The sequence below is a fragment of the Alligator sinensis genome, unplaced genomic scaffold, assembly GCF_000455745.1.
Source record: "Alligator sinensis unplaced genomic scaffold, ASM45574v1 scaffold132_1, whole genome shotgun sequence".
NCBI classification, from domain to species: domain Eukaryota; kingdom Metazoa; phylum Chordata; order Crocodylia; family Alligatoridae; genus Alligator; species Alligator sinensis.
In genome coordinates, this window is record NW_005842776.1 from 208,803 (window position 1) to 223,583 (window position 14,781).

Below are 14,781 nucleotides of genomic sequence, written 5' to 3' on the forward strand. Positions count from 1 at the left end.
CAGCAGTTAAACAACTTGTACCCAGAGAGAAAAGACTGGGAAAACAGGAGGACTAGCAGAAATCTCAAAGAATAGAAGAGCAGAAACACTGGCTCTGAAACCACTTGATGATGCCATGTATTACTTGCTTCACTGTAGCTCAGTTCTTGAGCCACGCTGCAGTTCCATCCAATGAGGACAGGTACACTGGAATAAACATCTATCTTAATTAGGAGATTTAAAAAGTCATTCTTTTCCAAGTGATCCATGTTTGCTCAGAAGTGACTAGCACTGCGGTCATCTAGAGATATGGATGTACTACACTTTGATCCATTAAGCCATGATGCATTCTCATCATCAGTAATTAGACTTCCTGTTACGAGTGTCTGTTACAGTGCCAGAATGCTCTGTGCTTTTCCAGTAGCTGCTGGTATCTCGTTACTGTGATGCCTGTGAGATACTTGCAGTAGGTATTTCATCCTGTTTTATGGCAGTGATGTCTTGCCATTCTTCTGGCGTTGCTGCTGGCCGGTTAAAAAAATGCATCTATGTTTTTCTAGGATCTCGTTCATTGACTTGGCCGGCAGCGAGAGGGCAGCTGATGCCAGAGACTCAGACCGACAGACAAAAATGGAAGGAGCAGAAATAAACCAAAGTCTTTTAGCTGTAAGTTATTAACGTTTATGGAGAAACTTTTTTTGTAATTATTACCATATATTCTCACATAAACATGCCCCAAAATAAAACATGCATTTTTGTTTTCCAAAAGTGGAATGAAGAAAAAAGGGTTTTTCCTTAAAAACCACTGGGTTGAAGGGGTGAGGATGGAAAAGAAAGTATCCCAAGCCAACAGCTAAGGAGCACATGCAGCTTTACTTCCTGGTTCCTCTGACAGAGTCTTAAGCAGCAGAAACTGCTGCTACCACATGTCCTCAATTATAATGCACACCCCAATTTCCAGCAGCTGGGTTTGGGGGCAAGTTCCATGTTGTATCTGAGAAAACACAGTATTTTAGCTTGTTTTTTAGGCTGAGTAGTAGAAAAGCAGAGTAATCTGTAGACAGATTCTAGTAGAAAACGATAGTACTAAGAGCTGACAATTAAATTGCCTTCCAGCCATGTTAAATTAATGAGGAAAAGAATTTTATGGGATGAGAAACCATTATTTTTTAAGTACATGCTCATAACCAGGTAAACGTGGTACAGAAAGTGTTCAGTATTGTGTAGTAAGTTCTTATTCCATTTGATGCTTTTTCCTATCATGGGCTATTTGCATGAAATTGGGATGTTTTGTTTTTAAAAATGTGTTTGCTCGTGATGCTTATTTTCCTACTTGAACTCAGGCTTTTCTGATGTCACAAAGGAAAGATGTGTAAGAAGAACCCTAGGATTTAGCAGTTCAAGTGGGGGTAAGAAAAAGGAGTAGGAGGAGATGAATGCTTCAAAATAAGTAGCTTTACACTGAGATGCACATAGCAATAAAATGATGGAAGACGTGGAGGGAAATACAGACAACGCCACAGCAAATCAAATTGAATTTTCTCTGGATTTGGAAGCCGTGCAGAAGGGACCCACTGCCTTACTCCAGATTAACAGAGCCCCATTGATGACTGATGCTTTTTCCAGACAGGGAAATGAGTGTGTATTCTCCACAGACTTTCCAAGGGAACTCTCTCAGTGTGCTCTAGGTGTGAAACAGCTTTCTCTACTTTGAAAGCAGTGCAAACCACCTTGCAAAAGATTGTGCGTGCATGGAGGGTTCGCATAGAGTTAGTGCAGAGTAGCTCGTGTGCCCAAAACTGACACCCTGGATTACTGCACACGTCAGCATTTTGACAAGCCCCAAGTACATTCCAGTCTAGTGATTAACTCAGGGGATGTCTGAAGTCTAAGACAGCCTCCATTGGCAACCTTACTGTGCAACCTTGGCGACCATAGTTTTTTGTCCCAGGGCACCCACCTGCACTGGGGGCTGCCTCTCTCTTTTTCAGAGTTGAGAGGCTTAATGCTGGTTTGTAAAAACTCTGAAAGACATGTTAGAATTGCAGAATACATGCTGTCATTACGGCAGTGGCCTGAGCACTAGTTGTGTGCACATAAGTGTAGTCTAGCATCCAGTAACAATACTTGGACCAACCTCCGAGAGTTTACTACGCTAACTATCGATAAAAAACATTAAAACTGAAGTGAATGGCACAGAAGTCAGGCAAGGCTTCAGCCAGCATTCCTAAAACCACTCTATCCCCATTTAGTTGAATAAACAGCAAACTGTATTTTACACTTCACATCACTTGTCTGGTAGACCTTATTGTAATGCACAAACACAGCGTCTTTATTTTATCACCTCATAGCAAAATTATGGCTCTGAAAACCAGAAATGGTTCGAGTCATCCCTGACTGTCTTTAAGAAGTCTAAATGGATTTCCATCACACTTTCCAGAAAAAAAAAACTTCCTTCAGGGCTGCGAATGAGTAGGAGACTCATCATGGCAAAAGGAAAGGCCATGGAGACATTTATAGGCACCTTACAATAGGCACTTAGAGAGACGGGCAGCATGACTGTAGTGAATTTCAAAACTGTAAGTGAAAGGTGATTTCCTGCTAAAAGCAGTAAAGCCTGCCTGTGAATCTCCTACCAGCTCTTGCAGCTTTACAATCACATTTTTTTCAAAATATTTTTCTTTCCCTTCTTGCTGTGTGAACAGGCTCTAGAAATGAGGGGAAATGAACTAAACCTGGCAAAAGGAAAAATGAATTAAATACTCTGTGCGTTCCACAGCTATTTGGATCCAGAGTCAGAGAAGTTTTCCCTCTCTAACCATCCCTGCCAGCAGGGATTGCAGAAACCTGCTGCTGAACCCCCCCAAATTCAGGGATTTTTTTTTTTTTTAATCCCCAAGAGAAAGAAGGACCACACACTTTTTAACGGTAAGGCAGTTAGCTAGTGAAACAATGTACTTGTAAACGGGTTCTTCATGCATTGGCGTTTTGCAGTCAAGGCGGGACATCTTTCCAAAATATACCTTGTAGCTCCAGAAGAGGTGATGGGATTGCTGAAGTTGTTGGATGAGTTTCTCACCTATGTTGCCATGACTGCTTACGACTGCAGTATAGTCACTGCCGTGACTGCAGTACATTTAGATGCATCTGAACTAGCTCTAAACTAGCTTGCTCAAGTAATGCTTGCAGTGTACCAAAGCAGCATAGAGCTAAACCCAGATAGCAAAGCCCCCCAGAAGCTGGGTGGTCAGTCCTCACCAAGCTCCATACTGCCCTGGCCATGCTGTTAGCCGTATCTGAGTTGGCTTAAGGGCTCACACAGACTGCTTGTGTACATCAATACAGGCAGCTTTTATACTGGCTTAAACAAGGAGCAGACAGACCATATAACTGCCTATCCCAGGGTAACTCTCAGGGTAGAATTATCCTAGGAAAATCTGGGGTAAAACTGCATCTGTGTACATTGTAGTGATGTAGGTGTTGTGTGTGTGCTTCCATCCTGGAGCAGCTGTTTGCTCCGAGGTGAACTCTTATCACCTAGAAGGCAAGGCACTGTAATACTGCCTACTGGTAGCAGCTGGCCCAGATGAACTGCTTGGCTATATTCTCTGGAGCCCATTTATTTCATACTGATATACAAACCCAATGTTAGATTGGCACAACAGTGTCATCTGTCCAGGACATAAAGCTAGCTTGGGTACATCTGTGCAGGCTTCAGGTAATCTCAGTGGTCCATGATGGTTTAGTCAGGGATGATCCTACACTGAGCAGAGGGCTGGAAGGGGCCTCATAAGCCCTCTGGACTGGGTAACCTCATGAGGTCGCTTCCAGCCCTATTTTCCTACGTAGGTCATCCTACGACCCAATGAAAAATCTGTGAATAGTGAAGTTTGATAGGGATTTCACTATGCCTCTTGATTTTTATATGGAAGATTTCAGGCACTATGGTTATGGGCAGTAGTCTAAAACCATAGCATAAATAGGCAGTCTTTCAGCTAAAGTCCTTTTAAGGGTATTTTCTAACAGAATTTAGAAAACTCCAAATTAAGAAAACAGTGTGATTTTTAAACTGGACACTGTCCCATTCACTGTGGAAATCTCAAGTTATTGTCAGTATTACAGGGCTGTAATCTGCCTAATGATACCTACTCTCCATGTAGTTGCTCTAATAATGGCTTGCGTCAATGGGCGCACAGTCCATTTCCCCCGGTTGTAGAAAGCATTAAAGTCTGCTCTGGAGCATGACACTCTTCTGTTTGTGCTGGTAAAGGCACGGGACAAAGACATGCACTTTTTAATGTCTGAAATTGTCAGCCTTTTAATAGGCAAGCAGTAAATCAGGAGGGAAATGTTTCTCCAGGATTATGTGCTGTTCTTCCCAAGAATGATTAACAAGAAATAGATAATGGGTATATTTTCAGGAAAGCAGAGTTGCATTTAGCTGTTCATGTCTCATTAATCTTAATGGAAGGTCTGTGGTTACGTCCCCACCCACTGTGCTGAAACAGTAGCCCCGCTGCTTCGCTTGTGGCATTTTTGTGTATGCCGTTAATCTGTCAAATGGACTTTTGGCACAACGGGCTGGTGAAATGCTCACTCAGACTAACTGACTTGAAAATGGCAATCATAGATGAACAGCTGTGGCTCATCCATGGATTTCGGAGCCAGTAGCTTTCCATGCTCTTGAGAATGAGGAAGCACAGGCCACTGATGTCTTTTGGGGATGCACAGACGGTACGGGCTTCAGGGCCAGCACTTTTCACCATTACTTTCACTTGTATGTTTATTTGTTTCCTTAAAGTCCCGACTCCTTGAGTGCTGAGTTTAGGGCTTCACTTCCCATCAAAGAAGAGACTTGCTTTTCTCTTACCTTATCTTTCCCATTTGTTTCCTCCACTGTGGCATCTGGTCATAATCTAGATTATAAAATGGGCATGGGTTGTCATCCCTGCACATCTGCATAGTCTGTCATATAACAGATGTGTGATCCTTGGCTGGTGCCCCTTCAGGCTGCCCCACTAGAAATAATACTATTGTTTTTCTTTAAAAAGCAATGATCAACCTTTCAGTGCAGAAGGACTTTAAAGCCAGGCGCTAACTTGAACATTTAACACTGCCAGCAGCAATGCTACTCTAGAAATACTTATCTTGAGAAAGTCCTGTTGTCTTTGGATTGCCTGAAGACTTGCAGGGCAGCTTTTTCCATCTGCAGTTTGGGTCCGTGGCGGCTTCGCAGCAGCCCCAGGTGTTTGTGTTGTGTGCGCACAGAAAAGGATGACCTGATAGTAAAACAAGAGCATACGTATGTGACAGGGTTCTTCCTGCTTGCAGCTGGGGACCATCAGAAATGTGCATTCTGTTTTCGGGGTGGTTCATGAATACTGGTGGCTGCATGGAGAACCGTTCCGATTGACTGGTGGGTCCTCTCGAGCGGGGGGGTGAAAACGTTGGCAGAGGGCAGGAGAGTTTCATTCACACAGCTCGCAATGTCAGCAGTAGTCTGTTGTGCACTTCCTGTGATTGTCCTGTGCTAAGCGGCTGTCCACTTGTGTAGCAGCTGCCGGATCATGCTCTCCTTCTGTGCTCATTTTTCTTTCTCTATTGCAGTTGAAGGAGTGCATTCGGGCTCTGGATCAGGAACACGCACATACTCCTTTCAGGCAAAGCAAATTGACTCAGGTAAACCAAAGCCAAGGCAGTAGTGGGTACTACCCCTAAGAAGAGCTGAAATAGAAGTAGTAAAGTAGAATAATCCTGACTTTAATGACTTAATATTGATAACCCTTTGGGGAAGGGCACATGCTTTCCAAGCATGTGTTTAGATGGTAGTCTGAGGAAAGGCCAGTTTTCATGGTACTAATGCCAGCTGGAAACAAATGTGCATGTGATCACTCCGTAGGAAATGTTATGGTCAGAGTTTACTAAATCTCAGAATAAACTGCTCTTGTTCCCGTGTGAACTCCTGTGACGAGCTGTGTGGACCAGCCGTCCTCAGCAGTTCCCATTGCAGCCATCCACTTAAGACTCTTGACTGTTGGTTACCTTCCCATTGTCTCGCAGTGATCTTGCCCCTGGCATGCAGTAGCCATCGTGCATGTTTTGATTAACAGTGCTTTACTTTAAGGACCGGTTTCTGCTGAGAAGCACACACTGCCCAACACATGCCAAAGCCCTGATATTAGGCAATGCAGGTGGTTAGCAGAGCGCATAGTGCATGCCAAGAAGAGCACCTGAGACAGAGCTGGAGAGCAGTTCTGGGCATGTGCTAAGGGCTACATCCAACCAACTCCACTGCCTAATTTCCATCTGAATGGGACAGTCTTATAGTTTCATAGTAGCTAGGGTCAGGAGGGACCTGAACAGATCATCTAGCCTGACCCCCTGCCACAGGCAGGAATGAATGCTGGGTTCACAAGACCCCAGACAGGTGATCATCCAACCTCCCCTTGAATCTGCCCAAGGTAGGGGCGAGGACCACTTCCCTGGGAGTCTTCTCAGCAGTACTCCTGGGCTCACTACAGTGATGTTAAAAGGCCCCCTAAGATTTAAACAATTTGGCTTGAGAGTTTAGAAGAAATACGCTGGCTACTAAGAAGGTGCATTTTTCCTTTCCCTGCAAGGTACTGAAGGATTCTTTCATTGGGAACTCCAAGACGTGTATGATAGCCAGCGTGTCACCTAGCCACATAGCAACAGAACATACCTTGAACACACTGCGGTATGCTGACAGGTGAGTAACTTGGATTATGTTTCCCAATTGGAGCACCCTAAAGGAATAATGGATGATACGTGTGTGTAATGAAATGGTTTTTGTTGGTTGCTGGTGCTAGTAAATGCCACAGGGTCTAAGAGCAAGAAATGCAGTTAACAGATAACAAACAACATCCTTGTCTGCTGCACTGCCATGTACTGGGTCACTTACATCACCGGGTCTCTTACATGATTGTTTCTGATGACAAACCATTTAGATCTCAACAGTGATCTGAAACCACTGTTGCAGTGATTAACATCTCATTGTATTTTTCATAAACCAGTAGGATTGATAAGCCCAGCATCCTGAAGAAACTCCACTTTTTTTTTTATTGTTGTTTGTGATGTGATTCTGTGTCGAGTGTGCTATTTGTGCCCATAGGCAAGAATTCTGGTAGGTGATTATCTTTTACTGGAGCAAGGTTGCATCTACATAAGACGCTGACTGTGCAGTTGTTATCTGCACAGCCATTTAGTACTTGCATACACAAGTACTAAATGACTGCACAGTCGTGTCACCGGGCAGCTTTTAGGTGATGTTGACTGTGCAGCAGCTCATTACTACTGCACGGTAGCGTCACATCACACTTCGTGCCACGTGATGCTACTGCGCAGTAGTACCGAGGTACTGCACAGGCAGCGTCTCGTGTAGACTCAGCCCAAGTGCATGGTTGGCATAGACATAATCAAGCTTTCTGATGTCACAGCACCCTCTCTCAGGCCCCCTATATGTGCCTGCACGCACAAATTATGAACTGCTCTGTACAAAGATCAAGAGAAAGAGCGACATAAAATGAAGGAAAAAGAAAGGATAATCAAAAAAAGCTCTTGATATCATTTATCACCAACTGCCTCACTGTGGGTTGTTAGCCTTCTTAGAAATTAAGGTAGAACTGGGTCTTGAAGAGGGATTTGGAGGAAAAGAAAAGCAGATACAATTCCTTTTCCTTTAAATTGGACAGAAGTGCTCTTCACTTCCTGTACTGTTACCACTCCCCGTTTAAGAAAGCTGATGCCAACCCCCACAGCAGTGCTGCATTTCATTAGCAGGTAATGTGCTACCTTTAATGGGTTAACTGAAGCACCACTGATCACACCGAATTTAATATTCACTTACTAAAATACGAGGTTGTGCTAAAATCACTGTAAATTATTACTTGAATGCCCTGAATGTTCCAACGCACCGTCCTCGCTTACAGGGTAAAGGAGCTGAAGAAGGGAATGAAGTGTTGTACCCCTGTCACAAGCAGACGTCGGACGGCCGGAAATCCGTCTCCCAAGCGCATCCAGAACTCGCCATCGGTGCAGGGTGGGGAGAAGAGCTCGCCAAAGAAGGTGAAGCTGGGACTCCAGCATCCTCTGACTTCTGTGAGGACAAAGGCGTGTGCTTCTGTGTTCCATGCAGCTGGCGTCCCTTTCTCCCCTACCCCCAAAGGAGCCAACAAAAGTCATACCCACAAAGCAAACGCCAGCTCACCATGGCTCCATCACCCCAGTCCAGTGAAAGGAATGCTCCCCACAGGACATCTCATGAAGAAAAAGATGGATCTGACACCGCTGTCGGAAAAGAACCATTTTGTGAAGGATTTTGTGGTCAAAACAGCTGGAACCCCAGAAGCAAAAGAAAGGAGCCAAGGAGATACCGGCATGCAAGATAAACAGCCAGTCAGATGCCTGAAAGTGCAGACAGTGCAACCTGTCCAGAAGCAACTCATTTCCAGAGAGGACTTTTCTCTTGGAGACATAAATCATCCATCAGACAGCAGTCAGAGCCCTGGAAATACATTCCTTAAGCAGTGCCTTGAAACCTGGACAGACCTTTCTCCGTACCAGAAAGGAAGGGAAGAACATTTGCGTCTTTACCACCAGCAGTTTCAGCAGCCACCGATTCTCCAGCAGAAGCTGAACTATCAACCGCTAGAAAGATTTTTAGCTCAATACAAACCCCAGGAAATTAGGGTTAAGCCAGAGCAGAGCCTGACACCCAGAGATGCACAGTGCAAAGATGGGATGCAGCTGGAAGAGCTGGACGACAGTGATTTTAGTGAGGACTCTTTTTCCCCAGTGTGTACCCAAGAGACAGCGAAAAACCCCAGCGACTGCAGGCAGCTTTCATTTTTCCTTCATCAGCGAGAACAAGGAGTGGAGGAAGAGCAGAAAGTCTGCAGGAAGCCTGGCTTATTCTTCAACCATGCAACACGTATGGAAGAGCATGAACTAGATGACAGCTGGGATTACAGCAAAGGCTCCTCATTTCCAAAGACAAAGGAGTCGATTAAAGACGCAGAAAAGAGGACGCAGTCTGACTGGAGCATAGAGGGTGACGTGACTATTGATTCTTCTCTGAGTGACCAGACTGCAGAAAAGCCTTATTGCTTGCATGAAGATCTTGTCTGGAGCTGGAAAGACAACACAGACTTGTCAGCTGATCACGGCCAGTACAGCTCCAAACAGAAATCTCAGGTTTCTCCTGGTGAAAGCTCCTTATTCCCAGATAAGGACACACAGTGTCCATGTGTGCCCTACCTATTGGACTCGGGGCCTGTAGGATGCAAAGAGATTGATCTTCACCCTGCACAAAGGGAAGACTCCATCAAAGGCAGACTGGCTCCTGTTGGAGGAAACGTAGAAGGGAAGAATCTGATAAATGCAGCTTCTAATACGTCGTCAGAATTCACGTCTGAGCTGATGGCCCCTCTGACCTTGTCTCTCCTTGACGATGAGGAGGCAGCTGATCCAGAGAACCACCTTCCTGCCCAGGAAGGGGCCATCCATGTGAAACAGATGCTGGAGACGAAAATCTGCAGCCCCAGAAAGAAATTGGAGGGAGAGGCCAGAGCATTTCTTAGAGATGAAACCTCTCCAGTAGGCAGCGTGCCTGATCTGGGGGAACAAATGTACCACCATGAAATGAAATGCGCTGAGCATCGTACCCTGCACACGGAGAACATGTGGCTTTCACAGGCCTGTCCTGAGCCACAGCCTTGCTGCGGCTTGGAAGATTCAGCCCTGCTGAATGCCTGTCACGGGTCTGTTAACGCTTTATTTCCTGGAGATGCAGACTTGACAGAAGACTCTGGATCTGGAGCCAGAGACCCCTGCGAAGAGAAGGAGGGTTTATTCTTTCTTAGTCATCTCAAGTGTGGCGAATACGTGAATAGCAGACACTATGAGGCTGATACTGAAGATGCACCCAGCAGCCTGTTGAACTGCCCAGGAAAACCCACCCTGGGTAAAGCAACAGGGGTTAGCCCCATGTCTCAGATTGTGTGTGTGGACACACCTGCAAAGGGCTGTTTTGCAAGCCCCCCACCCATTCCTAATGAAGAGAGTGGGGAGGGCACAGTCTATTCCCCTCCTCAAGAAACCAGCCCGCTCCAGCCCAGCTCAGAATTCAGGCCGAAGGACTTCAGCCGTGCTGAAGACATGTTCAAGTTGTCATTCAGTGGCGAGGAGTTGGGGCTGCTTCAGAATAAACTGGTGCAAAGTCTTTTTCCACAAAGCAGCTTTGATGCTGCAGAAGTTACCAAAGAGATTAAATCCTTAGCAAATCCAAACAGTCCCCCGAGCACCTCCATCCTCAGAGACCCGACCGATACCTCAGAAACATCAGACCTGCCCATGGAAGTCCTGGGAGAAGCACAGTAAGTTTGTATTTACCCCTCTAGCTTGCATTGCACAGGTTACAGACACTGGATGAGCACACAGTGCCTTTGCCTAAGTATTTTTGTACAGTATTATAGGTACTTCCTAAACTCAGAGGGAGCCAGTTCTTCTGTTAGATGAAGTTGCATATTGAGGTCAGGTAAGTAGTGCCTCCCCACAGAAACAAATAGCAAACAGCAAGTCCAGCTAACCAGGGGTAAAGTCAAGTCCCTGATGCAGTGCTCCAGGATAGCAAAGGCTGAACAGTGTCCTCTCATTGCCAAACAGACACATAGCCAGCGCTCCAGGATCTGGCTCAGACCAAAGGCAGGACACAGCGGCACCTGACTAGACTGCCTAGTTCAGAGCGCCACACTCGAGAGTCCAGCTATGGCTCAGCTCGCATTGAGAGAAGCGGTATTTCTGTATAGGAGGAGGCTCACCTGCAGCATCCACACAGTATTGAAAGGGTGTGCCTGACTCTCCCCATCCCAGTTCATAACCTAAAGGTGATGTTGGCCTCCATTTTTTGCTCCTGGATTCCCACCTGGTCAAAGGCGCTATGGGCTGCCACACCATCTATTACTGGCCGAGAGACTGTGGCCACTGCTCCCAATACAGACCTCTTAGTCACCTCTGAGTTTGTTCCCTTCAGCCTAAACTACCGTGCTGCACTGTGCTTGGGGCTAGTTACTGCAGGAGGTGACTGCTGAGAGCTGCGGCCCTGTATAAATGCAGAGTTCATGTGCTGAAGTCTCTGCACCACCTTCTTGTTTGCTAGCGGGTGCAGTTCATGGGTCAGTGATCATCAGTTAAAGTCTTGGGTCCCAGACTGTTCTTCCCGTAATTTTCAGCACTGCAAAGATCAGTTAAACAGCACTTACAACTGAAGTACCCACCAGCTTAAACACCTCGGGTCAGCTCCTCAGCTGACAGAAACTGGCCTAGTTTAATTGAAGTCCAAGTTCTATCACTTTACACCCTCTGAAGATCTTGCCTCTGTATAGCCAGTGGCAGGGTCGTCTCAGCAGAGATGCCCTCTCTTTAGAGGACTGCCAGTGTCCAACAGCACACAGAGGGGGAGAACGAGCTGTGTAACCACAAGGACTTTCTGTTGTGTTGACCAGGCAGGCTGTGATCCGAGCCCATCGAGAGCAGCTGGATGAAATGGCGGCCCTGCGTCTGCAGGAAGAGTGCTTGCTCAGGCAGGTGGCAGCAGCAGTAAGTGTCCAGTGCTCGTGGAGCACGTGTAAATGTCTCCCAGCGACCCCCGTCACCAGCTCCTCCTCGGTCCAACTGCCGGTGCTCCCAGCGTCCGCCCTGCCCCTCCTGTTGCGCTTTTGCTGCTCTCCACCTTGCCAGGCCCTGGCCTTACCAGGGATCTCAGATCCATGTCTCCCAGGAAGCTTTGTCACTAGTGTCTGGGTTGCAATGTAGTCAGTAAAAGAAAATCAGTGCACCCATAAGACACAGGTGCTTCCTCATGCATGGATGGTGAATCCCTGGTGACTTCCTAATCACCTTCTTCTCCGCTAAGTGCTTAGAAATAGATTCCTTGAGGATCTGCTCCATGATTTTTCCAGGGACTGGGGTGAGGCTGACTGGTCTGTAGTTCCCTAGATCCTCTTTCTTCCCTTTCTTAAAGATGGGCATTATGTTTGCCCTTTTCCAAACATCTGGGACCGCTCCTGATCGCCATGGGTTTTCAAAGATGATGGCTTTTCAAGATCACACTTCATGTATTGTCAAAGCCAGTTTAATTCCAAATACAAATCGCAGGCACTGCTGCAGGGGGGTTTGCCTCAGGGGACTCAGGCTGGCAGCCACGACATGACAAGCCTGTCGTGTTTTCTAGTTGACAGCGCTGCGCTAAACTTGATGCTTTGTTCTTGAACAGTGCATCCGGGACGTTTGGGAAGGGGCAGAATAAGTCATCCAAGTACTCCGTTAGTTCAGCAAGCCTGCATTGATGGCAAAGGTGGACTAGAGGCATTGTGGCAGCCTTGGCTTTTGTAAAACTTAAGGTTTTATCCGCCTTTTCCATCCTCGGTGGAGAGGGACTTGAAATCTAGTCGTTTGCCCCTGAGTGGCAAGGAAGAATCTTTCCCTGGTATTATTGGAGAATTAAGATGTCATTTTTCCAACACAAACTTGCACAGTGCAAAGACGATTTGCCAAACAGGATGTCATCCGGAGCCTCCAGCGGCTCTGAGCTCACTTCGCAGAGCTGCAGCAGAGCGAGGTTAACAGGATGGGCTGGCGCTCCCTGCCGCAGGTCAGCAGGCTGAGGGGGCAGTAAAGCCCCTGGCAGACGTTACACTTCAGGCATCATTAGCCATGTCTTAAATAGCAACTTGACCACACGTTCGTGCAATAAAACAGGAAGTAAGCCACGTTATTAAACACATTTTGGGTAAGAACTTTATGGCTGGTTCCCATCATGCCTTAAATTGAATGTGTGGCCGGGTACCCGCTGATCAGGGCCCCCCGCCTCGGCGGCACATCAGACCCTTGGCTCCCATGTGCCCCCAAGGTTGGGAGCAGCAGTTCGCTGATCCGGGGTCTCAGGACTCTTGCAAAAAGTGCTTCGTTCCCCTTCAGGGTCAGGACCTCCCTAGGGAAATGCTGTTATGCTGGGACCAGGATGAGGAACCTGCATTCCCCGCCTGCTTCCGAACAGCAGCTCTTCTCCTCAGCACTCGCAGGCTAGGAGGATGAGGTTCCCCGTCCCCACTCCCCCTGTTCCCCAATGCTGACTGTGTTGATCTTTTTTCCTCCCTAGGATTTTGAAAACTTTGTGAGCAACCTGGATGAAATCCTGATTCTGAAATCCAAGTGCATCCAAAGCACGCGAGCCCAGCTTCAGCTCTACTTGGCCTGTCCCAGGGCCAACTCCACGCTGCAGAGAGCTACGTCATCTTAGCCCGCCTGCGGCTGCATCCATGCCAAGCTTTCAGCAGCTGTGGAAGCAAGCAGCTGTGGTTTCACCTGGGGGTGTCAGGTATCCTGCAGCAAACAGGGGGGCTGGGTTGGAGGTTGCTGTTTTGTTTAGTGTGTATTTGTAATGTGCACGGAGAGATTTGTAGGTAAATGAACGGTCTGAGGACCTGACGGAAGCCCAGAACGTTGTGTTTCTACATGGTGTCTTTGTAAGGTGAGACCACGTGCTTCAGAGCAATAACTCGGCAGCCTTGTAGCACGCAGCGCAGCAACAGGGTTCACGGAGAACGGGATTCACACCAGTCATTAAAGGCACTTCTGTGCTGCCAGAAAATAACACAGCAAGAAAAAGTGCTTTGAAAGCCTACAAGTCAGTGAAAAGAAAGAATCAAAAGCTTTCCAAGAAAACAGCATTGTCCAAGAAGGCGAGGAAATGGGAGGGAACAGCTGCTTGGAATAAATAAGCAGGCAAATTTTTAATAAAAATTGAGACAAGATGAGATTGGTTTGCATCCTTACTGCTTCTGGAGAGAGCTCAGTACTAACGCCCCTAAGGGCATTGCCAAGACAGACAAGTGATGGGTCAGCAGGTGGAGGTACAAGAGGACACGCACCAGAAGTTCTCTGGACAATCGCGTTGCTTTTCTGTCCGTGCCAGCTGCTCTAGAGGGTCTTCACTGACCAGCACACAGGGTGTCGATCTGTACCCTGCTGCAGCTCACTCTGCCGTGCCCCGTTGAGGTCAAACCTAGATGTCCAGAATTGATCAGATACAGCTGTGGGAAGCCTCCGATTCCTGAGAATTGGCTTTGGACGCCTGTTAGCACCCTTGGTCCCCAGCGCAGGCAGCAGGACCTAGAACAGCCAAGCTATCAACCACACCCCTGCAAATTCACTATGGATGGGGGGCCCGCCTGTATCCCGTTCACCAACTGCAAGCACATGCAACCAGCCAAAGCCATAAGTGACCTTAAAGAAGGTGCAGCTAAGATCAGGTGCTTGAGGAGCAATCACATTCAGCTCTGTTCTCGCAGCATGCCCATTGCCAAGGTGCATGTAACCAGAGCAGCCTGATCAGAATACCATGGGTAGCTATAAATGCCAGGGGGCAAAGAGACACGGTGTCCTCTGAGAATCTGGGAACTTCCAGTCCTCTACACCGAGAAGCCTGGGCCTGCAGCAGGCATCAACACGAGCCCCCACCACCTTTCAGCTCCCTTCACATGAGCTCGAGGTTTGGGGCTCTGCAAAGGGAACAGCTTCAGTGCCATGCTCGGGAAGAGAAAAGAAGAGCAAAGCAACAAGAAATGATGCGGCAGCTCTTCAGAGCGCTCCACCATCCTTTTCCCTGACAGGTCTCTGTCCCACAGCCGAGTGGATTATCCTTGGGAGCCGAGCACCCGGTCATTCATTCCAAGCTCCAAGTTGCTGACCTTGAGCCGATTCCAGATTAACAGGCAAAAAAAA

The 14,781-nt window shown here is 47.2% G+C and overlaps 1 protein-coding gene across 2 annotated transcripts in view; it reads left to right on the forward strand.

The window, feature by feature from the left end:
• The window catches only part of KIF24 (kinesin family member 24), a 36,818-nt gene extending 22,037 nt beyond the window's left edge, over nt 1-14,781 (forward strand). For both annotated transcript variants that reach the window (XM_006034846.3, XM_025216942.1), the window contains 6 exons: nt 540-645; nt 5,587-5,658; nt 6,600-6,709; nt 7,929-10,373; nt 11,502-11,595; nt 13,157-14,781. In XM_006034846.3, the coding sequence (XP_006034908.1) occupies nt 540-645; nt 5,587-5,658; nt 6,600-6,709; nt 7,929-10,373; nt 11,502-11,595; nt 13,157-13,297 (2,968 nt within the window). In that variant the 3' untranslated portion in view covers nt 13,298-14,781. The remainder of the gene's footprint in view (nt 1-539; nt 646-5,586; nt 5,659-6,599; nt 6,710-7,928; nt 10,374-11,501; nt 11,596-13,156) is intronic.